The following is a 25574-nucleotide window of genomic DNA, read 5'->3' as shown; positions in this document are numbered from 1 at the left end:
CTAACTTCAAAAAATGTTGATCTTGCTAATATTGATCTTGCTTTGTACGCCTCCTGTGCAGCCGTAACCTCGTCATACCTTTCTCTGCCTGAGCACCCTATAATCTGTATGTCCTTGTGTGCTATGATCAGCCTACACTGCTTGCCAAACAAAACTTTTTATTGTAATTAGGAACATGTGACTACAATAAATCAAATCAAATCAAACCATTGATCACAGATCTGTAATCTAAAAAGCAGCTTTCCACCACTATTCTCTGTCTTCTATGGCGGTCAGTTCTTTATCCATCTTACCAGCTCACCATGGATCCCATGTGACTTCAACTTTTGTATCAGCCTATTATGAAGGACTTGTTAAAGGTCTTGCCAAAGTCCATTCAGACATCTACATCCTGGCCTCATCAATCACCTTTGTCATTTCCTCAAAAAAACTGAATCAAGTTTCTGAGACAGGACCTTCCATGTACAAAACCATGTTGCCTGTCACAAATAAGTTCAGTGATAGTAGGAACTAGGGAATGCTGGAGAATGTGTGATAACAAGGTGTAGCGCTGGATGAACACAGTAGGCCAAGCAGCATCAGAGGAGTTGGAACGCTGATGTTTTGGGTCTGGATCCTTTTTCAGAAATGGGAGAGGTGAAGGGATTCTGAGGTAAATAGAGAGAAAGGGTGAGGCAGATGGAAGGTGAATAACGGAGCAGATAGGTAGAGCAGCGACGGACAGGTCAAGGAGGCAGGGGTGGAGCCAGTAAAGGTGAGTGTAGGTGGGGAGTTGGGAAGGGCTTTGGTTGGTCAAAGGAAGACAGACAGGTCAAGGAGGTGGTGATGAGGCTGGTAGGCAGGAGGTAAGGGTGGTGGTTGGTCAGTGAGGTGAGAGGAGCGGATAGGTGGGAGAAAAGACGGACAGGCCAAGGAGGCTGTGTCGAGCTGGGCTGGTTTTGGGATGAGGTTAGGAGTGGGGATGAGCTGGGCTGGTTTTGGGATGAGATCGGGGTGGGGAGATTTTGAAGCTTGTGAAGTCCATATTGAGAGCACTAGGCTGCAGGGTTCCCAAGGAAAATATGCTTCAGGTAGCATTGTTATGGCACTGGAGGAGGTCCAGGATGGACATGTCGTCCACGGAGTGGGAGTGGAAGTAGTTTGTGACTGGGAGGTGCAGTCATTTGTCACGAACCAAGCGTAGGTGTTCCACAAAGTGGTCTCCAAGCCTCCACTTGATATCCGTCGGCCTCTGACTCTCCAGGAAAAATAGCCCCAGCCTATTCAGCCTCTCCCTATTAGCTCAACCCCTCTAACACTGGCGCTATCCTTGTAAATCTTTTCTGAACTCTTTCAAGTTTCACAACATCCTTCCTATAACAGGGAGACCAGAATGCACACAGTATTCCAATAGTGGCCTTACCAATGTGCTGCCCAGCCGCAACATGACCTCCCAACTCCTATACCCAATGCACTGACCAATAAAGACAAGCATACCAAACACTACCTTCACTATTCCTGTGACTCCACTTTCAAGGAACTATTCACCAGCCACTCCAAGGTTTCTTTGTTCAGCAACACACCCCAGGACCTTACCATATAGTGTATAAGTCCTCCCATGACTTGCCTTACTAAAATGCAGAATCTCACATTTATATAAATTAAACTCCATCAGCCCACTGGCCCATCTGATCAAGGTCCTGTTATACCCAGAGGCTACCTTCTTCATTGTCCACTACACCTCTAATTTTGTGTCCTCTGCAAGCTTGCTAACCATGCCTCTGATATTCCCATCCAAATCATTTATATAAATAATGAAAAGCAGCAGACCCAGCACTGATCCTCAGTTCCACACATGGGTGGCCATGCTGATCTGTAAAGGGCCTTATTCTCTCCCTCATTATCCTTTTGTCATTAATGTATTTGTAGAATCCCTTTGGATTCTCCTTAACCCTATTTGTCAAAGCTATCTCATGTTCTCTTTGTGCCATCTTGATTTCCCTCTTAAGTATACTCCTGTTGCCTTTATACTTTTCTAGGGAATCACTTGATCCCTGCAGTCTATAACAAGACATGCTTCCTCCTTATTCTTGACAAAAACCTGAAATTCCCTAGCATTCCCTACCCTGCAGCCCTTCACTCTAATGGGAACATACTGTTCCTTGACTCCCGTTATATCATTTTTGAAGGCTTCCCATCTTCCTCCTTTACCTGCAAACATCCACGCTCCCTCCATTAACTTTTGAACGTTCTTAGCTGAAACCGCCTTCCTCCAATTTAGAACTTTAACTTGTAGATTTGCTCTGTCCTTTTGCATCACTATATTAAAACTATTAGAATTATGGTCACTGACTCCAAAGTGCTCCCCCACTGACGCCTAGGTCACCTGCCCTGCCTTACTTCCCAAGTGTAAGCTAAGTTTTGCACCTTCTCCAGTAGATATCTGCACTCACGGAATCAAAAAATTTTCTTGTGCAGTTAACAAATTCCTCTCCATCCAAGCGGTAACACTATGGAAGTCCCAGTCTATGTTTGCAAAGTTAAAACCCCCTACCATTACCACCCTATTATTCTTACAGGTAACAGATCCCTTTACAGATTTGCTTCTCAATTTCATGCTGACTATTTGGAGTTGAAATAAGTAGCCTTCCAAACACACCTATTCCTTGAATTCATTGCAAAATTTGCTTTGTTGCCCCTTTGAAAAATTCTGGGCACTAATGAAACACCAAACAGTAGCCAAAGAAGCTGAAGTAATTACATTTAATTGTTAGCAAACTTTGATTTATCATTTCATTCAAATTGCAGATCGGCATTTGTCAGATCTAATTTTAAAAAGATCTGGTCTCTTCACAACATATGAATAGGTCCATGCTAGTTCAAAAATGATCAAGTAGATTGCATTCTAGTACCTGATTCACAGTTACTTTTATAGTCCATTTGCCTTTGGTGCTACCACTATATGAAAAGTCCAGTTATTCTGTTCGGATTTCGCAATAATGACTTTTCAGGCTCTTGCTCTATGTTCTCCATTAAAGCTCAGGGCACCGGACAGGGCCAGCAGTAAACTGGCCTGGCATTCCTCTGAGCCATTGTGTTGGCCTTGAGTTCGGAATTGGGGCCATCACTATGCAATGCTTCTAGCCACTGTCATTCACTTCTTTCAGAAAAGTCTGTATGGCTTTGAAGGGTCCACATGAACTTGGTTCAACCTCATAGTAATAAAAACAGTGCAGGTTTGTCAGAGACTTCAGGGGTAACTTCCAACGCACTCTTGGCTGGTGTCCCATACTTGATCCTTACTGGCTAAGCCCCGATCTTCTTACTGGGGTAGCACAGTGGCTCAGTGGTTAGCATTGGTGCCTCACAGCACCAGGGACCCAGGTTCATTTCCACCCTCAGGCGAATGTCTGTGTGGAGTTTGCACGTTCTGCCCATGTCTGTGTGGGTTTCCTCCGGGTGCTCCAGTTTCCTCCCAAAGTCCAGGTTAGGTGGATTGGCCATGCAAAATTGTCCGTATTGTGCAGGAATGTGCAGATTATGGGAGGTTATAGGGGGATGTGTCTGGGTGGGATGCTGTGAGGGTTGATGTGGACTTGTTGAGCCAAATGTAGGGATTCTATGATCTTCTATCATCCATTCTATGTTCCTCTCTTGCATTTTTGTTTCTCCTTGTCCCTACTGGATTTGGGAGGAGTGAGAATGAAAAGAGAAGACAAGCTATACAATTTCTCAGTTCTGCTGAAGAGAGAGACACATTTCTTTAGTGTTCCATCTTGGTCTTTAGGTCAATGGCAAGAATGCCAAACTGCAATCAGCCACCACTTTCTGGTTTAGGTACGAGTACAGTCCTTTGAACTATTTGTTGCAGTCAAATCGTGGGGGCGATGTGCACTCAAAACACCTAGCAAGCTAAGAACATGTTTACCCAGCTTTTAAAGGACTTCTTACATTGTAGTCTGTTTTGGGCACGGTGATGAGGTACTTTCAATACTTGTTGACCCTAAATCACCTTGCGCACAGGGAGTGTTGGAGATTAGTACCTTCATTATCAACTCTTAAACGGCCTTAGAATTTTTACCCTTATGTTCTGTGGCTGTCATTACTCAGAGGCAACTCCTTCAATACAAAAGAAAGATGAGCAAATGACACCGTGTGCATTATTGAAGCAGAGAACTCTGTACCATTTGCAGCACACACAGAACTAGCAACTGATCCAAAATCCAAAGCATGTTTGATTGTGGTTAGGAGGGAATATCAACAGTGTTGACACTCCAAAGCCCACAAAGTAGTGGCTAACAGCATAGTGAGGAATTGAGCGAGTGAACAGAAACCAAATCCACAATGTTACTTGGTTCAGCTTATGTTTCTTAAGGATAATATTGCTCCCATTTTAGTGCTTGAGATTCAGTGTGAGATAATTTACTTTATGCAAAGCTTGTTCCTTGAGGAGCTGAGGTTGGCAATCCACAAGGGGTTTGGGTTTCCTGGTACTCAGCACGCACAGTGGCACAGTGGTTAGCGCTCCTGCCTCATAGCACCAGGGACCCAAGCTCGATTCCAACCTTGGGCGACTGTCTGCGTGGAGTTTGCACGTTCTTCTCGTATCTGTGTGGGTTTCCTCTGGCTGCTCCGATTTCCTCCCACAGTGCAAAGTTGTGCAGGCCAGGTGGATTGGCCATGCTAACTTGCCTATAGTATTCAGGGATGTGTAGGTTAGGTGCAGGGAAATGCAAGGTTACAGGGGTAAGGAAATGGGTCTGGGTGGGATGCTCTTTAGAGGGTCAGTGTGGGCTTGAAGGGTGGAGTGGCCTGCTTCCACCAAATAGGGATTCTTCAATGAGGTACATTTCCCACAAATTTAGCCAGTGTAGCCAGCCCTGCAACCTTTTTTTCATATTTGTGATGGAAATCTTCATGGATGCTGGAGTGAAATGTGTAAGGGATTAGAGTTTGCCTTGACTTCATTCATTAGATTGATTTAGTTTTATGTAATGTTTAATGTAAAACTGCAAAGTTCCCATTTCTCAGAGATTTCTGACAGCCTTCTGCAAATCTTCAACATTTCAGTCACAATTTCCCCCTTTCCCATGATACTTACTTCTTTATCTCTCGCAGGTCCCTTTCTTCCATCTGTTGCGAGCATTTTACTGCATCATTTGTGCTCCGTTTATCTTATCTTCTATCAGGCTGTTTTCTGTCTTGCAGCTACCCTGTGTTATGGCACTTGGCTCCACACTCAGGTTTTTCTCTCAGGTTTTAGGCATCCAGGTTCGGACTGGTCTAGGATAGAGCTAGAGTTTAGTTTGTTCCTTCTGTTACTAGCACTCTACCCAATCCCAATGGATCTGAAAGTTGCGGATTTGAGCCCCTAGTGTAATATTGAAGGAGCTCCACACTGTTGGAGTTGCCATCTTTCAGATGAGTTATTAAACCTACGCCCTCAAAGTGGTCAGAGATCCCATGGCAGTATTTTGAAGAAGGACAGTGGACTGGCCAATGTTGACCCTCAACTCGCATCACTAAAACAGATTATCTGGCCTACGTTACCATCCTGCCTGTGAGTACTTGCTGTGCGTAAATTTGTTGTTGCGTTTCCTACATTACAACAGAACCTCTGTATCCCCATGTGGTATTCCTGTTTCCAAAGGGTTGCTAATCATGATTCATCCTTTGATATCGCTTTGGAGGAGGCAGGGAATTGGATGCCTTAAGCGACCTCAGCAACTACAGGGAGGATATTGTGTGAGGGCTTCAGGGCCCTGGAGCAACCTTGTGATGATGTCATCGAGCTGCACATCTGTGAGTCTAAATTATACAGTGTGAGCAATATTACACTACATTCAACAATCCAGACAGGAATACTATATGCTCTGAAAGACTTGCATGAAGGAGATAAATTAGTCTTAACCAATGTGAACTATAAGATTCGACCATGACTTATCTATACTTTTAATGTCCAGCAGTATTTTGTATTAATGTATCAGAAATGTTACTTCTGAAATCTAAGCCCGAAGATAATCCTTGTCTTTGCATTTTCCTTATCTAGTCTGTCTTGAACCAAAACTCGGTGCAGTGTTAAACTGTGCAATAAAAGAGATGTGTTGCACATTACACTTTAGCATTTGAGGTAATAGATTTTTAACAGCAGAGACTGCATTATTGATTGGCTGCGAAGTTTTTTTGGGATAGCCTGACATAGTGAAAGGCATACAGTAGAGCGTTAAACTTAACTATGTTAATAGCAAAACCATGTCACTGAGCCTGGACCTTGTGCTAAGTTTATAGAGTTAGCATTGTTTGAAAGGATCTTCGACTCACCAACCTCTCTCAGCTAATACAATGCGCTCAGCTTTCACCAAGACTGAAAGGTGCTAGATAAATACAGTATCCTTAATTCTTTTACTGGGCTGAAGCTGTACAGGAACAATGTTGTTCTTCGAGGTTGGCAAGTTTTCAGCATGAATGTGGCCAGCTGTTTATCTGCAGGGAGTCACAATTGATTGGAATACTTCCCTGGACCATTTCTGTGCGATATCAGAGTTATGTGTATTCTTTACTAACTTACTGAATCCCCTACCATTTTCTCCTTTTTAATGCACCGATGCCCTAGGAACAACTTGTTTCTTCATACACCACCTTTAACACAATGCGAGGGTCAAGGTACTTGTCAGGCATGTAAAATGTATTAACAACGGAAATTGCTGGCAAAACTCAGCAGCTCGGGCAGCGTCTGTGGCGAGAAAGCGGAGTTAATGTTTCGGGTCCACTGACCTTCAGAATAGGTCTTAAAGGAAGAGGGGCAGTGGACAGACAGTGATCCCATGAAGTGCCTCTGGACAATCCACTCTGTTAAATGCAAGTAATCTTGTCAAACACCTCACTCCATAATAATCTTCTCCTGGGTGAATAAAAGCTGCCGTCATAATTTCCTTTTTAGTTGCACTGATTCTCAAAAGACAATGTGTCTTCCCTTCAGTGTGGAACCAGGCCATTTAGCCCATTGAGTCCATATCAATCCACAGGCCCACTCCCACCCTGCCTTTTCCATGGCTAATCCACCCAGCCTGCATATCCCTGGATGCTAAGGGGCAATTTAGCATGGCCAATCCACCTGGCCTGCACACCTTTGGACTGTGGGAGAAAACTGGAGCACCCGGAGGAAACCCACACAGATATGGGGAGAATGTGTAAACTCCACACAGACAGTTGCCCGAGGGTGGAATCAAACCCAGGTCCCTGCCACTGTTGGGCAACTGTGCTAACCACTGAGCTGCCGTGCCGACTGAAAGAAGTGAAGGGATTATCTAGGCTTCGATTTAAAGAGGATGTTTCCACCTCTGGGTGAGTCCAAAGCTTAAGTATGTAAATTGTCACTGAAACATCCAGTGGGAATTCAGTAGGTACCTCCATACCTGGAGCAGGGTGGGAATTTGGGACTCATTACCATAATATAGTTAAAGCACATAATGCAGCTACATCTAAGAGGAAGCTAGTTAGAGAAGTGAGGGGGCGGGGGAGGGTAGAATAGAATGATATTATGGGGCCAAGTGAAATAGAGTGTGGGGAGGTGACTGTGAAGTATGAACACTGGCACTGATCAATTGGGCTGAATGGAATGGTCTGTTTCTGTCATATGTGGGGTTGTACAGCAAAAACATATATTTTAAATTTCACTTACCCCTAAAACTCCACTGTCACATCTAGTCTTTATGTTGATGGTCCCCTCTGTTGTGGCAGAAGTGAGCAGATATCAATAGTAGAAAAGCATTAAGCTATATTTTAATTACTCTGTTCTTTTCTTTTCCAGGCAGGCAGCTTTTCCTCTGACTATGGCAGATGTAGAGCTGACACATCATTCACCTCCCAGTCCTGGAGCCAGGTTGGGAGGACAAGAGAACACTGGGATTAGCACCCTGGAACCTGGTCAGAAACCACCCAGCTCTCCCTCGGGCAAACTTATCCCCATGAAAGTCCTTCTGCTGGATGACACACAGGAAGTGTATGAGATTCCGGTAAGATTCTTTTTTCAATAAATCCAGGAGTCTGTAGGGTTGAAGTTCTCACCCTCCCCCTCCTAGACTCTGTACCAAAAGCCAACAGTGATTTCTGGGTTACTTCGTATTACTTGGTGTTGTTTGTGGAATGGCTTGATTTTTGCAGTTTATCACCAGTGACATTGCGATTGATCGCTTATTTCCAGCTTGAGTGAACTGAGCAGACTCCTGACTCTGCAATTTCTGCTCTTAACCTGAGTGCACGTGCTGTTAATGATGGTGCGTCATCTGAAACATTTTGCCGAACTTTTCAAAGGTTTGAAGACCAAGGAGATAAATTGCAGCCCTGCTGCTTTTGTCATTACTTTCTTGTTCCTGTTGACTGTGGAGAGCAAATATGAACTGGTTTTGCTGTTGCATCTTTGAGTGTTTGAGACAGAGCGTATCTGGATTTGTGTAGTGTGCATTTGTCCTGCAGTCTGATTTTTAAATCTCGATCACATTGTCACACCCCTTTTGCTATTTCTTCTTGAAATGTAATCTTCACTGAAGTTGCCTTGAACAGCAGTCATCCCTGTGGCAGACAGATGCACCAACCACAGTGCTGTACCGAAGGAACTTCTGTAGTTTTGACACAGCAATGGTGAAATACCACCGATTGTAGTTCTGAGTCATGATGGTATGATGCTTGGAGGAGAATTTGCAAGTGGTTCTGTTTTCTCTGCTGCCCCTGCGCTTGGAGTTTGTAGAGGTTGCAGGTTTAGAAGGTGCAGTGGGAGAAACCTTAATGTAGATACAGTGCATCATGTAGATGGTGCATGCAATGCTGCTGGGGTGTTGTGCCAGTTAAGCAGGCTGCTTTGGCCTGGATGGTGTTGATCTTGTGTTGTTGGACATGCACCATTCCATAATACCATAAGGCCATTCCAGTCAAAAAGAAAGAATTTGACAGTAGAACAAAACAGTTAATTATGCAATTATAGTTTTCTTTCTTCATCTACCAGTGTGAAATGAGAGATTAACCAAGGTCACATGACATGACCATGAAACAGGTTGGAGAACAATCATTGTCAAGAAGCAGTATTTGGATGAGGACCCTAAGCAAATTTTCCCAATGACAAGGTAACCAATGAGGAACACTGCATTGCTGCTGCATTCCCTCTGTGCTGCATTGGAGCGTCAGCATTGGATGCTGCCCTCCCTTAGCGCTGCATTGGAGCATTGCCATTGGCTGCTGGACTATCTTGGCGCTGCATTGGACCATCGCCATTGGCTGCTGCCCTGAAGGACTGGAATGAACCTTCTGACCACAACCTTCTGAATTAAAGCTGATCAGGCAAAAACATTGGAAGAACAAACTGCACATAATCTACATGTACATAGCTGCTCTCAAACATAGGGTGAACATGGTCCTGACTCTGTTAGCAAAGAAGCAAGAAAGACTTGCAATTCTGTTGTGCCATTCCCCTGCACTAGACTTCCCAATGTGCTTTTACATATATTAATGATCAAAAATGTGTGAATTTCTGAAGTGTTATCATTGAAATGATGCTGTAAAAATTGCAGTTCACAGCCAGCGCCCACACGCAACAATGAAATAATGATCAGATAATCTTTGTTGACGCTGATTTGAGGAATAAATATTGGCCAGGCTGTCAGGATTAAGTCATTTGTTCCTATTTCCACTGATGTGGTACATCCATCTGACCGAGCAGACAGACTTTGATATAGTTTTAGCTTTTATTAATAGAGGGATCGAGTTCCGGAACCAAGAGGTTATGGTGAAGCTGTACAAAACTCTGGTGCGGCCGCACTTGCAGAATTGCGTACAGTTCTGGTCACCGCATTATAAGAAGGATGTTGAAGCTGTGGAAAGGGTGCAGAGGAGATTTACTAGGACGTTGCCTGGTATGGAGGGAAGTTCTTATGAGGAAAGGCTGAGGGACTTGAGGCTGTTTTCATTAGAGAGAAGAAGGTTGAGAGGTGACTTAATTGAAACATATAAAATAATCAGAGGGTTAGATAGGGTGGATAGGGAGAGCCTTTTTCCGAGGTTGGTGATGGCGAGCATGAGGGGGCATAGCTTTAAATTGAGGGGTGAAAGAGATAGGACAGATGTCAGAGGTAGTTTCTTTCCTCAGAGAGTAGTAAGGGAATGGAACGCTTTGCCTGCAATGGTAGTAGATTCGCCAACTTTAGGTACATTTAAGTCGTCATTGGACAAGCATACGGATGTACATGGAATAGTGTAGGTTAGATGGGCTTGAGATCGGTATGATAGGTCGGCACAACATCGAGGGCCGAAGGGCCTGTACTGTGCTGTAATGTTCTATGTTCTATGTTCTATGTTCTAAGATCCTATCCAAAAGATGGCCTCTGTGATTCTGTCGACATTCCTCAATTCTGCGCTGGTGGTGCCAGTGCACGTATTTGTGCTTACATTCCAGAGTGGGACTTGAACCAACTGTCTTCTGACTTGGGAGATTAGAGTGCTATTCACTAGGCCAGGAGAGGCAGTGTATCAATTTGAAGAGGTTGTACTGTTGCTGTGTTGGGCAGTAAACAAGAGGTCAGTCCAAATTTTTCCGTCCAACTCATTCTCCAGGTATGCAGGAATTTTCCAGAGAAAGGAAGTGAAGCAAACAGTACAGGCAGCCTTAAAAGGTGTCCTGCATGTTTTGGGAGTGAGAAAGGGCTGGTTAAATATTGTGATGGAATTGCCTGTTTACAAAATTACTAAAATTTCTCCTTCCCTTTTTTTAATGAAATGCATTAACTGGTTTATTTTAGTGAGTGAACTATCCAACTAATAGGAACTTTGTGCCATGCAGATAGATTGAATAGAGTCGGGTTAAACTTACTCGAGTTTAGAAAAATGAGAGCTCATCTCATTGCAACATATCAAATACTTAAGGGGCTCGACAAGAGTCGATGCTGGGAAAATGTTTGTCCTGGCTGGCATCTAAAACGAGAGTCAGAGTCTCACAATAAGGCTTGTCTGTTTTTATTACTGGGCTGGTGAGAATTTTCTCCACTTGGAAAGCTGTGAATAATTGGTTGTTGAACGTATTCAAGGCAGAGGTCAATAAATGTTTTGGATATGTACGGAACTAGGAATGTGGACACGTTACAGGAAGGTGGAGTTGAGGTAGAAGAGAGCTGTGACTTTATCAAATAGGGGAATAAATTTGAAAGGCCAGATTGCTTCCTTCATTATCTGATTTCCATGTAAGAGCACATTAATCCCTCTACTTTGGCAAAACTTATTCCTATCTGTGTGGCGGGAGGCAAAGCTGACGTTCAGAGTCAATCGGAGCTTCCAAAGTTTTTTTATGTTTGGGCTAGCAACAATGCAATAACGTTGTTCAAGGTGTTTTAAGGTGTGGCACACACTTCTAGGTCCATAGGTACAGCAAGTTTATGTAGGGCGTGGTTGATTAATCCCTCTTATTTTCACTAACTGTGCAACTAATGGGCTGCACACAATGTGCATACATGCTTCTTAAACAGACCATTGTTTTCTGCTCCTAAGATGCTGCTTGGCCTGCTGTGTTCATCCAGCTCTACGCTTTGTTATCTCATGGCTGTGTGAAGCCTGTTTCACCCCTGTGTAGCTTCGGATTGCCGTGCCCCAGTGCAGTTTAAGGGAACGTTGGCTCTGGCTGTGACATTTGACTAGAGCCACCACCTCGACTTGGCCAGTTTCTAGGACATTTCATTACAAGAGTATGCACCTCCTAAACACTGCTGTCATTCAATGAGCAACAGGCCCATCCTCAAAAGAGTTTCCCAGTTTGTTTTGGTTAGTGCGGTGGCGGGGGGCAGGGGGGGATCTGCCAGTCTAATGGCATAATGAGCACAAACATGTTCAAAGGAATTGAAAGGAATGCTTGCTTCATCTAAAAACTTACGATTTTCCTCCAAGGTTTTTCATGTAGAGGTGCCCTGGAGAGTCAATCTTCAATTCCAGGAGACTCTGGAGGGTTCATAAATTGTTGTGAGGCCCATGAGGTGGGTGCCAGTGTAGTGATATAGCACCAAAATGCAGCGTGTAGTTCAAGCTGCTTATCTTTGGCACTATTCTGAAAGATTCATGATCCTGGGAGGTACAGCACCTATCAGCAGATTTGCTGAAGTGCTAGTTGTGTCTGTCCTTTCCCCTTCTATGCTCCGCTTCCATTGTATTTTCTCCTGAGATGTAGGGGGTCGTTGGCTATGCCAGCATTTGTCAACCATTCCCCAACTGCCTTTGAACTGAGTAGTTTGTCAGTATTTCAGAGAGTAGTAAAGAGTCAGTTCCATCACTGTGGATCTGAGAGGATGTTTCCCCTAATGGTAGAGTCCATGACCAGGAGGCATAGTCCCAGAATTAAAGAATACCTATTTAAGATGATGAATTTCTTCCCTGAGGGTTGAGGGTCTTTGGACCTCTTTGCCAGAGAGATGTGGGTGCAGGGTCCTTGTGTATATTTAAGGCTGGATTAGATTCTTGAGCTGTAGAAGAATCAAGGGTTATGGTGAAAAAGCAGAAAAATGGATGTGAGGAGTGTCAGATCAGTGGTGGAGCATGCATATTTTGTATGGCCATACTCGATGGGCTGAATAGCCTACTCCTGCTCCTTTGTCTTGTGTTAATTATTGTCTTTACCTCTGTTCTACTGGATATGTAACTCTTACAGATTTACTTTGTGTTGAATTATGGAAAAGAAATGCGGTTGCTTGTAAAAGCTTTTGACAATGGATTTCTGATGTGTTGAGAACTCCTCTGATTTCAAATTCTTATCTTTGTTCCGAAATCTTTCATTGGCCTTACCTCTCCCCACTTCTGGAACCTCCTTCAGGCCCACACAACCCTCCTGAGATCTCTTCTCCAGTGCAATCTCTACGCTATTGGTGGCTGTGCCTTCAGTTTCCTAAACTCTAAGCTGTGGCGTTCCTTCAGTGAACATTAGCCTCTTTTCTGATGAAGGGTCTAGGCCCAAAATGTCAACTTTTGTGCTCCTAAGATGCTGCATGGCCTGCTGTGTTCATCCAGCCCCACACTATTATATTAGCCTCTCTGTCTCTCTCTCTCTCTCTCTTTCCCTCTTTCCCACTCCCCTCCCCTCTTCTCTTGCACCTCCTTTAGAACCACCTTAAGTCAGATGCAGTGCAACACTTTGGATTTTCTTTTTGTCCCCTTACTTGGCTAGTTCTTCGTTTAATAATTCTCCTGTGAAACACTTCATCCATGAAAGTCTGTGTGTTTTAATTGCGGGCTTGTTGACTGATTTGGGTTTGTGTTGTTTTTCAACTGGGTTTTTTTGTGCGTTAGAAACAAATATTTTGAAGCTTTGCCTGCCATTACAGCATGTAGAAGTGCGTCAGATTGGAAATGCATAACTGTTTCCAGTTGAATCTGGACATGGTGTTTTATGAGTAAGATTTGATGACAATCTTTTACCTTGCAATGTGGAACTAATTGAAATCACAACAGTGAGAGGTCATTGCAATGTAGTCTTCAGCCTCTGGCTAGACAAAAGCTATTCATTCTTGAAGGAATGTGCAGGAGAGAAGTGGGTGTTGATTAAAACCAGTTAGGTAGGGACTATGTCTGCTTTCTACATTATTAGGAAGGCTGCTGTTTGAAACATTGTGGAAGTCAGGAAATAGGATACCCTAAGGAGAGCTTATTTAATTGGAAATGGATAAATGAAGCACTGGCAATGTACTTAGTGGGAGTTTTCTTAGGCAGAGACGCTGGGAGTAATAAGTTTGTACAGTGTTCAGATAGAACTGAGCATTTAATGCCAACACTCCTTGTTATTGAGTTATTGAGATGTATAGCACGGAAACAGACCTTTCAGTCTAATTCATCCATGCCAACCAGATATCCTAAATTTGCCTAGTCCCATTTGCCAGCATTTGACCCATATCCCTCTGAACTCTTCAGAGATAATGGGAACTGCAGATGCTGGAGAATCCAAGATACCAAAGTGTGGGGCCGGATGAACACAGCAGGCCCAGCAGCACAAAAGAGCCTCTGTGTTCATCCATCCCCACTCTTCGTTATCTTGTATTCCCTCTGAACTCTTGCTATTCATGTACCCCTCCAGATGCCTTTTAAATGTTGAATTGTACCAGCCTCCGCCACTTCCTCTGGCAGTTTGTTTCATACACAAACTACCCTCCGCATGGTCTAAAAGTGCTGTTGCATTGTGATACGACCTTGCCATGTTCAAGATAGTTTTTGATGTCAGTTTAATGTTGCTAGTGACTCAGTGAGTCACACTGTCTGCTCTGAGCGAGAAGGTTGTGAAGTGTCAAGCCCTATTTCAAAGACTAGAGCTCAAAATCCAGCCTGACTCTCCCAGTGCAGTACCAAGAGAGCGCAGCATCTCTGACCATGCTATCTTCAAGCTTATAAAAAGTGCTATATAAATACATTTTAGTTCGAATGAAAAACATTTGCAGATAAAAATGAGTGGGTCTTTTCATGCTGCATGTTGTTAGGAGAATGCTAAGAAACCAATCCTGTGCGTCAAAGCCTCTGTACTATTCTTCGCCTTCACTTTCCTGTAGTCTCATTGGGAGTTGCTCTGAGAAGAGAGAGAGGAGATGGTGGTGCTACCAGAGGTGGTGGCAATCATGTAGAGATTGGTTGGCACCTGTGCCAACTGTGGAAGAGCTATCAGACTAAAACAGGATTGTAGCCTGTGCTCTTCAATTCCCTGGAGAGCAACGGAAGCTGAGTCCTTCAATATGTTCAAGGTTGTGTTGGGTAGGTTCGTGCTTGACAAGACAATCAATGGTAGGGGCAGGCAGGAAAGTGGGGATGAGATCAGCTGCATTAGGCTTAGTGAGTTCATTGGCATACTCCCCCTAATTCTTGTGGATATTTTTTGGTGTAAGTTGCTCCCACAATCCTTCTCTGTGTCCCACCTTCATGGTCTCACCCATTACTGTGTTCCAATCCTAAAATGATCAGCACATGAATAGCTCCCAAATTATAACATCAGGAGTTCTGCCTGCCCAATACCTCCCCGCAACTCCCTTCCAGCCCAAGATTTCTCCCTTGACTCCTTCATTTCAGAGTTCATTGCCAAACGTGTTATCTTTACAGTATTCTCTTTGGCTTAATTTGAGAAGCTGAGTTTAGATTTCCAGAAGAGATGTCCTGGGAGATTTAGTGCCTTTTCAGCCTAGAGCCATTTGTTGTGAGGGTCCACTAAATTTGAAGCCTGACACTAAAACAAAATACCATTCAAGGAAATACCACTTCCTGGCCAGCTGTCATTCCAATTTTAATTGTCAAGCACAAGCCCACCTTCATTTTGTGGTTAATTTCCCTCACCGTCAAACTGCTTTAATTCACTTCATTCTTGGTCACAAGTGTGTATGCATACACCATGTTTTGTTTATATCTATTTTTTCTTGCTATCCCTTAATATTTCTTTTTAACAAATCCTCCTCTGAGCAAGCAGTGAACATAAGATTGTAAAGAGTAGGCCATTTTGTCCCTTCAGCTGCTTTGCTGTTCAATAAATCACAGCTAATCTTATTGTGGCCTTGCCAACTTCCATAATTCTTGATTCCTAGTCGATCAAATGTCTACCTAACTGGGCCCTGAGAACATTCAATGACCCAGCATCCACCACCCTCTATGGAACAGAATTCAAAACACTAAAGAAGAAATTCTTCCACAGTCTTAAATGTGAAATCATTTGTTCTGAAAACTGCACTCCTCTCCACAGTTTCAGATTTTCCCAAGAGAGGAAACATCTGCTGAACATCTACCCTGTCAGACCCATCGGAATAAAACCATAAGAAGTGGGAGCTGTTGTAGGCCGTTCAGCCTGTTGAGTCCATTATGCTATTCCATGAGATCATGGCTGGCCTAATAATGCTCAACTCTACGTGCCTGCGTTCCTCATGGTGCTAGATCCCCTTACTGATGAACAATCTGTCTGTCTCTGCCATGAATATAATTAATGACCCAGCCTCTGCACAAAGCATAGCCCCCGCAATAAAGAATTCCATGGATTCGCTACCCTCTGAGAGGAGAAATTCTCTCTCATCTCTCTCTTAAATGGACAGGACTTTTACATTGAGATTATGCCCTGTGTTCCTAGACTGTTCCAAACAATGGGGATGGGAGAATCAAACCTCTTGGCACCTATCCTGTCAAGCCCCCCCCTACAAGAATTTTATTTAAATTTATTTAAATAATGTCACTTCTTACTTTACTAGACTCCAATGAATGCAGGCCTAACTTACTCAGCCTCTGCTCAGAAAATCCTTTCATATCCAAATCAACCTCATGAACTTTTTCTGGGCAGTCTCCAGTGTCAGTATATCTTTCTTTGGACAGGGAGAGCAGAACTTCACAGTATTCTTGTTGTCTGACTAGTGTCTTGTGTAGTATAAGCAAGACTTCAGTATGTTGATACTCCATTCCTTTTGAAACAAATTCCAACATTCCATTGCTTTCCCTATTACCTGGTGAACTCACTTGATAGTTTTTCTTAACTTACAGGCAAGGGCTGACAAATCCCTCTGTGTTATAGCTTTCTGCGGTCTTTCTCCATTTGAATAATATTAAGCTCCCCTATCCAGCTAAAGTACATAGCTGCACATTTTCCCACATTATATCCCATCTGCCAAGCCTTTTGCCTACTCACCTAACCTGTTTATATATTTCCCTGTGGACTGTGTAATCCTCCACACTTACCTTTCTGACTTTTTTAGTCATCTGCAAATTTGATGACAAGGCATTCACTTCCCTCATCCAAATCATTAATAAATTGGAAATATCTGTGGCCCCTGTACTGATGACTGCGGCACTCCATTAGTTACAGGTTGCCATTCTAAAAATGCCCCTCTTATCCCAAATCTGCCTCCTGTAAGTTAGCCGACCCTTTAACCAAGCTAATATACTACATCAGTGCTATGGACACTTATCTTAAGTAGCCCTGTGTGCGGTACCTTATCAAATGCCTTCTGGAAATTCACATATCATATCTCCTTCCCTTTTTATCTATCCTACTTGTTACCTCTTGAAAGAATTTGAGTAAATTTGTCAGGCATGATTTCCCCTTTGTGAAGCACTGCTGTCACTGTTTGACTAAATTATGTATACTCTGCAATTTCATTCCTTACAATAGACTAACATTTTCCTAATGACAGGCCTATAGTTAGGTGCTTTTCTAGTCTTGTTTCTTTTTCGAATAAAGGTGCAACAGAGGCAGTTTTCCAATCTTCTGACACTTTTCTAGAATTCAAGGATTCTTAGACTATTATGACCAGTGCACCCATTATTTCTGTTAGCAACTTCCTTTAATACCTTGGAATGCAATCCATCAGGTCCAGAGCACGCAGCACCTGTAGCATTTCTGAAGAAGGGTCTAGGCCTGAAACAGCAGCTTTCCTGCTCCTCTGATGCTGCTTGGCCTGCTGTGTTCATCCAGCTCTACACCTTGTTATCTCTGTAGCACCATTAGATTCCTTTGTTTTTCTCTCATCATAGTTGTTCTATTTATTTCCTTTTCCTTTTCCTTTTCCCTTTACTCTCTTGACTACATAGTATTTTGGAATGTCATTAGTGTCCTTAACTGTGAAGGCCAATGCAAACTACTTATTCAACTCCTCTCCCATTTGCTGGTTCCCCATTATTATTTCCCTAGCCTGGTTGTCTAAGATGTCAATTCACTTTGACTTCTCTCATCAAGAAGCTCTTACTGTCTGATACTAAATGCTCTTACTGATTGATACTAATTGCTGGTATACCCTCAAATCTGCTGTGTTTTAATGAGGCCACGACTCATCCTTCAGAATTTCAATTAGCTTAGCCACAACGTACTCAACTTCTTCTAGTCAGATGACCCCCTCCTCATCTTAGGAAGCAGCTGAGTGAACTTTCTCCAAACTGCTTGTAACGCAAGTATCACCCTCTGCAAATAATATGACTGAAACCTTACTGGGCACTCCAGGTCATTGTTTCCCAAACCTTTTCCCAACTGTGACCCCACTTTGAGGTTTGAAAGTAGTCATGGCCCCTTGGTGAATAGTGTGAGGTGAGGGTCACAGCTCAAAAAATTTCAGCTTGTGATCCGACTTGAGTTCTGAGCCCCAACTTGAATTAGCTCTGTTGAAGGTGATTGCCACGTAGTATTACAACAATAACTTGGATTTATATAGTGCCTTTGACATTGGAAGACATGTAAAGGTGTTTCTCAGTAGAGCTATCTTGCTAATGTGATGCGAGGACCTGTAAGGGATAGTAGGGCACGTCAAAGAGACAAGACCCATCTAATCCCTCTGTCATTTTTGTTTGTCAATCAGTTCTCAATCCATGCAGATATGTTACCCCCATTCCATGTGATTTAATTTTGCCCACGAACCTCTTAGGAAAGACTTTGTCAAAAGCCTTCTGCAAATTCAAATACACCACATCCACTCGTTCTCCCTTATCTATTCTAGTTGTTATAACCTCAAAAGCTCGCGGTATGTTTGTTGACCATGATGTGCCTTTCAAATACCATGCTGACTTTGTCCTATCCCTTAAATGTTTTTCAAACACTCTTGTTTTCATGTCTTTTATTATAAACTCTAGCATTTTCCTTACTATTGATGTTGGGCTAAGTGACCATTTTCTTCCCTTTTTTTTAAAAGGTGAGTCTACATTTCTCACCCTCTAATCTGTCGGAACTAGTATAGAACTTTGGAATTTGACCACTAATGCATCCAGTATTTCCCAGGCTGCTGCTTTGGTACTCTGGAATTTGGATTATCAGTCCCTGCTGGTTTCGTCAGTTTTTAACACTTTTAATTTCCACAGCACTGTTTTCTCACTAATCTGATTTCCTCCAATTCTGCCCTCTCACTAGACCCTTGGTTCCCTAATGTTTCTGGGAGGTTACATGTGCCCCTTTTTGTGAAGACGGAACCAAAGAACATGTTCAATTCTTCTGCCATTTCTTCATTCCCCATTATAATTTCTGTGACTTGTGACTGTAAGAGGCCTACATCTGTTTTTGCTAATCTTTTTCTCTTCATTTAATATAGATACTATGACCTGTTTCCTGCATCTTACTCTCATACTTCATTGTCTCTCAATCAGTCAATCTTTTGACCCTCTTTTGCTGAATTATAATATGCTTTCAATCCGCAGGTTTGCTGCTTTCTCTGACAATTTTGTATGTCTCCTGTTTAGATCATACATTCAATAATTCCTTTTGATAAATCATGATTGAGTTATTACTCCTTTTTATTTTTGCACCAAACAACTAAGAATATTTGTTTTAATTCATGCACGCATTCTTTAAATATGAACCATTGCCTATCCACTATCAACCCCATTCGTAACATTCCCCAACCCACATCTCATACCCTTATAGTTACCTTTCTTTAGATTAAGGACCTGAGTTTTGGATTTAACTACTTCACTCTCCATCTTCATGAAGAATTCTGTTGTGGTGTGCTTGCTTTTCCTCAAGGACCCACATAAGATTGTTCATTAAGCCTTTCTCATTATATAGTACCCAGTCTAGAATAGACTGTGGTTGGATCTTCAAAATACTTGGATAAAAAAAAACATCATGTATGTTTCGCATCCATTAGGACAATTTTCAAAAAATATCAAAGTACTATGTTTGTACCGTATGACAGAATTGTGTTGGTCAGTTGGCAGGTGGAGTCTGATTTGTGGAGGCATTGACCTGAGGACTGCACCAGTTAACAATGACTGACAGCTAACTGCCAAGAATTTAACAAAGTTTCAAGCCAGACAGGTTGGCCAAAGCATTGCCCTGAGAAGTGAACCAAACATTTATTGTACCCTAGATAACAAAGTGTGAAGCTGGATGAACACAGCAGGCCAAGCAGCATCTCAGGAGCACAAAAGCTGACATTTCGGGCCTAGACCCTTCATCAGAGAGGGGAATGGGGAGAGGGTTCTGAAACAAATAAGGAGAGAGGGGGAGGCGGACCGAATATGGAGAGAAAAGAAGATAGGTGGAGAGGACAAGAGAGTTGCAGTGGGAGAGAGATTCCCTGAGGTTGGTCCGGAGGGAGGAGGGTAACTTCTTCAGGTTAGGCATCCCTGGAAGAGGCTTCGCAGTGAGGTTAAAATTGTGATCAGAAATAATGGGAACTGCAGATGCTGGAGAATCCGAGATAATGAAGTGTGAAGCCGGATGAACACAGCTGGCCAAGCAGCATATACCCTGCTTTGTTGAGTTGAAACCGATGCAGTGTGTGTACATGTTCTTTATGTCTGCGAAGAACAGGGCCCTGTACATCTATACATGTCACTTCCAATATATGCAAATGCACCACACTGCAGGCCAACTGGCAATTCTAAATTGGTTGTCAGTGTAGTTACTTGCGCGCTACTCCCCAGGATAACATTTGCTGAACAGCCCTAAAATAAAATCACATCTAATGTTGGACACTGCTTTAAGCTTTGTAAGTATTTCCAAAGGCTAGCTGATCCTAGAAAACATTGCACTTTTTCAACTGTTTGCAATAGGCAAGGTATTGATGTGCTCAGTCAGCCTGTGATTGCAAAACTTAGAACGCTGTGTCCAACATTTGATGTGATTCCTCTGTTGGACAGTGTTTGCTAAATAATCCTGAGTGTGCAAAGAATTATGCTGACTGCCGAAATAGCATAGTCAGTCAGGCTTGCAGTGTGGCAAACTTGTGTGTTCTAGAAGCTGCTTGTACTAATGCAAAAGGCCAACTGAAAAAACCCATTTACTGTGCTTGTTTCAAATCAAGAAAATCAGTAACAGCAGTCAACCTGTTTTTGAATTTAAAGTAAAATTTGACAGTTAATGGTCAGTCGTCATATATCTGGTGCATTCACTTGGACCCCGGCCAGCCAAATAGAATGCTCCTCACATAAAGTGTGATTGTTATTTTTGTTTTACAATGGTGTTTCTTGTGAATTTCCTTGTTGAGTGCAAGATGAAAAACTTTTCAAGCAGTGCTCAAGTTCTGTACCATTAAAGCACTTTAGTTCTGCAATCACTGATTATAATATCAGTACCGGGTAGCTGATTCCCTCAATGTTCTGCCAGCCCTGTGAGTTTTGCCACCGAGCCACCATGTTGGACTTTGACCTAAATGTTAGAAATGTGTTAGTTTCTTGTGGGTGGGGGACAGAGAAAGTGGTGAAGGGAGTTAGTGTAAATACATTACATAACGTTGTAGCCATACAAAACAAGAAGGGTCAATGTTCAGTTTGAATGCAGATCCCACACCAAGTACATGAAAACAGAACTTTTGCCTTGAATGGGAAACAACTTGAGTTTTACTCTCAATTGTTAGCCAAGGCTTTCCATGAGTATGCAATTATGTTTGAAGGCTCAACAGAGTTTTCTGTAATTTTGATCAACAAATAAAGTGCTGATACTGTTCGTTTGGACTTTAAGTAAATAGAGCTATTCCCATGGGGATGTTCCCTGGTAACTTTTATTAGTCTCCCTGCTCGTTTGATCTTGACTGGCTCCTCTAACACTCCTTGCTGTGCGATTATCAACTAGATCATTTTCCTCAATTTAACCCTTTCATGGGCAACTACAAGTGTTCCTTTGAAGTTTGGCTGTTGCATTGGAAGTAAATGAGGTGAGTGTCCTTATCTAGTGCACTAGGCTTGTGAGGGCCAAAAATAAAACAGATCTGACAGAGCAAACCGTGACTGAAAAATGCCCACTATTGCACTCTGGCAAATACACACAAAGAAATTGCACAGCCAGATCCTGTAATAATCTGCATGTGAAATTAAAGGATAGGAAATTGCAGGTCTGCCTTGTGGAATTTCTCAGTTTGCCAAAAACAGAATCTCCCATACAGTTCAAGTATACAAATAAACAGGGACTTTTGGGAACCGGGTTCTGGTGTAGTGTTGTTGATAAATGTCTTTAGGACAATTATTAGTTTGGCAGTACAACTTAGAGGTTGTTTGTAACTTTTTTAACTTGTTCGTGGGATATGAGCATTGCTGGCAAGGTCACCTTTGTTTTATTGCTAACCTTTCATTGCCCTTGAGAAGGTGGAGGAGAGCCACTAACTTGAATTGCTGCTGCTCCTGTGATGGGAGCACACCCGCAGTGCTGGCGGGGAGGGAGTTCCGGGATTTTGACCCTGAAGGGACGGCAATATATTTTCAAGTCAGGGTAGCGTGTAACTTGAAGGGAAGCTTGCTGTCCTTTGAAATGATAGAGGTCATGCACTTGGAGAGTTGCCATCAAAAGACCACTTTGCAATGGAAGTGGAGGGAGTGACACGTTGAAGGTAGTGGACAGACTGCTGATTAAATGGGGAGCATTGGCTTGGCGTCCAGCTTCTTGACTGTTGTTGGAGCTATACTCGTCCAGACGAGTGGATTTCTGATTTGTGCCTTATGGGTAGATGGTGGACGGGCTCTTGGGAGGTGGGATGTTGGGTGGCTGAATTATTCACTGCAGAATTTCCAGCTTCTGACATGCCCTCTTGCTGCCACTGTATACTTAGGCTGCATATGAACACTCAAAACATCAGGATACAAGTTAGCAGATGTGCCCGCAAAAGTCTCCAAATCACCCAAGAAGCTTCACTCCCATGCATTGAAGGGACGGGTACGGTGAGGAGCCAACCACAGGCCGGCACTGTCCTCTGCACCCTCTGGACGGCAACAGCCTGTGACTGGAGTGGGTATGTAAGTGTCAGCCTTCGGACAGCCACCTCTTTGCTGGGGATTGGGAACCAATATCTACGGGCTTAGCGCTGATAGCTGGGGGCTGACAGGATGGGGTACGTGAGGGAGACAGCCACGTTTGACCGCAATGGAGGACCTTGATCTGGGGCCGTAGGTTTTGCCAGATCTGGGAATTGCATCTGTTGGCCCCAAAGTCGGGGTGGTCAGCCAGGGGTAGGACGTGGAGTGGAGGGAAGAGGCGGCTGCAGGAGTATCTGGGGTGGAAGAAAGGGTGCTGCAAGAGTGGTATGGGAGGATGGGAGGGGGTAGAAAGAAGAAAGTTACAAGGTGCCCTGTGGGGTGTGGGGAGAAGGCACAAGTAGACTTTGGAGGTGGGGAGCAGGATGGAGGCTCACGCAGGGAGGGAAGGTGTGGTAAGGGGGGAAATGGAGACTGGAAATGGGTAGATGGATATGGGGGGAGAAAGGAGGCTGCAAGAAGCGTGTGAGGGGGTGATAGTGGGAAACTGCAATAGAGAAATAAGTTTAAAGTTCATCAAGAAAAGAATAAAAACCGAAAGAGCTGTGGACACCTTAAATCAGGAACAAAAACAAAGTTGCTGGAAAAGCTCAGCAGGTCTGGCAGCATCTGTGAAGGAAAAATCAGATTTAACATTTCGGGTTGGGTGACCCTTCCTCAGAACTGTTTTTGGGTCACCGGACTGGAAACATTAACATAGATGCTGCCAGACCTGCTGAGCTTCTCCAGCCACTTCTGTTTTTGTCCAAGAAAGGAATATTCAGCTAACTGTATTCTGAAAAAAAAACTTTAAACCACTGAGGGAATTAATCCTCATTAATGAATGTAGAATCTCTAGTTTAAGGCTGTGCGCGCTCCGGAACTGCTAAGCTTGGATAAACGTTGGGGATCCTACAATAATGAATGCTGTCAATTGTTAAGTTCTTAAATTCTGAATGAGATCCCAGTAAATAACATTGTATTTGTCTGGTTATAATGTGACAGATTCATGCATGTGAAATAGAAAAGCTTTGGCTGTGATTGGCAGTTGTAGGAAGTGTGTTTAATGTGATGGCTTTGTGTGTGTTGGAAGCATGTGCCAATTGTTTTAGAAAAAATCTTTTCTTAACATCAGCCCGTTGTCTTGTGTAAATTTAAGTAATATCTTGGGAATTAAAACTGCAACACAATTAAAATATTAAGTTTCATATTGCTTTTAGAATTCATCAATATCCTCAATAATTATGTTAATTCTACTCCTAAGAGTCCAAATACCCTATATATGTCAACACAAGTACCAAAAATACTGTTGCTATATGATGGTATCACCCAATAAATTAGTTCTTGGGAATGAGAAAATAGACCTGATAACCAAAGAGCAGCCTTCAAAAAAAATCTCAACAGGATTTCTTAATAAATGTATTAGTTAAACGTATTGGGGATTTTGGCAGTACTGTACTGTACTTTACCAAGCTCCTGTGCCGTTTAGTAAGTTTAAGAACTTCTCAGACTCTGAAAGGTGTCAGCCCTGTTTTGTTTCTTGTATTTGAAATAGAACGAGAGGGAGGAGCAACCGTTGCAGTCTCTTGAGTTTAACTGAAGATAAGATGAGGTCTAGGAAGGAGCAGGTAATCTGGACAGGTTAAACATTGAGTTTTTGATGTTTTCTTACTGTAATTTCAGACAAAGTGCATAGTTTCTAGGAATTACATTGAAAAATACCATTTAGCCCAACTTGCCTTTGGATTTGATGTTTCACACGCAACCTCCTTATCTCATCCCACCCTCACAACATTTCCAGCTATTCCCTCCTACTTTTTTGTTGTTTATCTGACTTCTCCTTAAATGCAGCAACGCTATTTGCCTCAGTTTCTGCATTTGGTTGTGATTTCCACATTCTAAACACCTTATGCATGGCATCATGGCTGTTGTTAAATTGAATATATTTGCAATTTCTGACCAACACTCTGTGATATGCCAGCAATATTGGCAACTTACCTGATGGCTTTGGTGGATGAAACAGCACTTGAAATTTCACCAAAATGTGACTGTTCAGGTTACAAACTCATGTCGATATAATTTAGTGGTTTCAGTTCTGTGGAGAGATTGGAGAAGCTACAATAATTCTCCCTTGAGCAGAAAAGATTAAGGGGAGACTGAATGGAGGTGCTCAAAATTATGAGCGGTTTTCATGGAGCAAATCAAGAGGAACATGTCTTCGATGGCAGAAGATCAATGACTACAGGACACAGAGTTAAAATCTCAGACCCAATAAGCTGGAAGGGAGGTGAAGATGATTTTTTTTACAGATTGAGTTGCTGTGATCTGGAATTTGCTGCCAGAATGGGCAGTAGAATCATCTTCAAGTGGAACTTCCAGAAGGAATTGGATAAGTAATTAATTAAAGAGGAAGAGTTGCCCAGTTATAGGAAAACATGAGATAGTTGGATAGTTCTTTGAAACAGTGGACAGGATATGATGTACTAAATAACATCCTTCAGTCCTGCAGGCTTCTGAGACTCTATAAATTGCAGAGATTCACAAACTAGGCTTTGTGGCCTGTGGAACTGTGGTGAGGGGAAGGTGACAGCTCCCATATGCAAGGAAGTTGACTTATTAATATGGTGACAAGTACAGCAAGGTCACAGAGTCAGCGAAATGAGCGCACAGAGGTTGAATTTTTTTCCGCTGACAATTTTCTTCTCTTCTGCTGCACTTTTGTGGGGTTGGCTCATTCTGATATCGTTCTCCCTGTATCCCATCAAAGGGATTATTGCCCATGAGATAGATATTTGCGGAAAAGCGGAGGCATTGTCAACCTCATTCCTGTTCCCACCTGATTTCATGCACAAACAGTCAAGTCAATAACAGGAATGCAGGTCAGGTCAACAGTTCCCAGTCCAGTGCCATAAAAGTATATT

General features: G+C 42.9%; 1 protein-coding gene across 1 annotated transcript in view; it reads left to right on the top strand.

The window, feature by feature from the left end:
* Nucleotides 1-25574, top strand: part of LOC125453044 (FERM, ARHGEF and pleckstrin domain-containing protein 1) — a 262857-nt gene that overhangs the window by 19989 nt on the left and 217294 nt on the right. Inside the window, exon 2 of the mRNA XM_048532094.2 lies at nt 7790-7994. Within this exon, the coding sequence (XP_048388051.1) occupies nt 7812-7994 (183 nt within the window). The 5' untranslated portion in view covers nt 7790-7811. The remainder of the gene's footprint in view (nt 1-7789; nt 7995-25574) is intronic.

This window comes from Stegostoma tigrinum, chromosome 6 (genome assembly GCF_030684315.1).
Source record: "Stegostoma tigrinum isolate sSteTig4 chromosome 6, sSteTig4.hap1, whole genome shotgun sequence".
Taxonomy (NCBI): Eukaryota; Metazoa; Chordata; class Chondrichthyes; order Orectolobiformes; family Stegostomatidae; genus Stegostoma; species Stegostoma tigrinum.
This window is presented reverse-complemented; position numbering and strand designations above follow the sequence as displayed.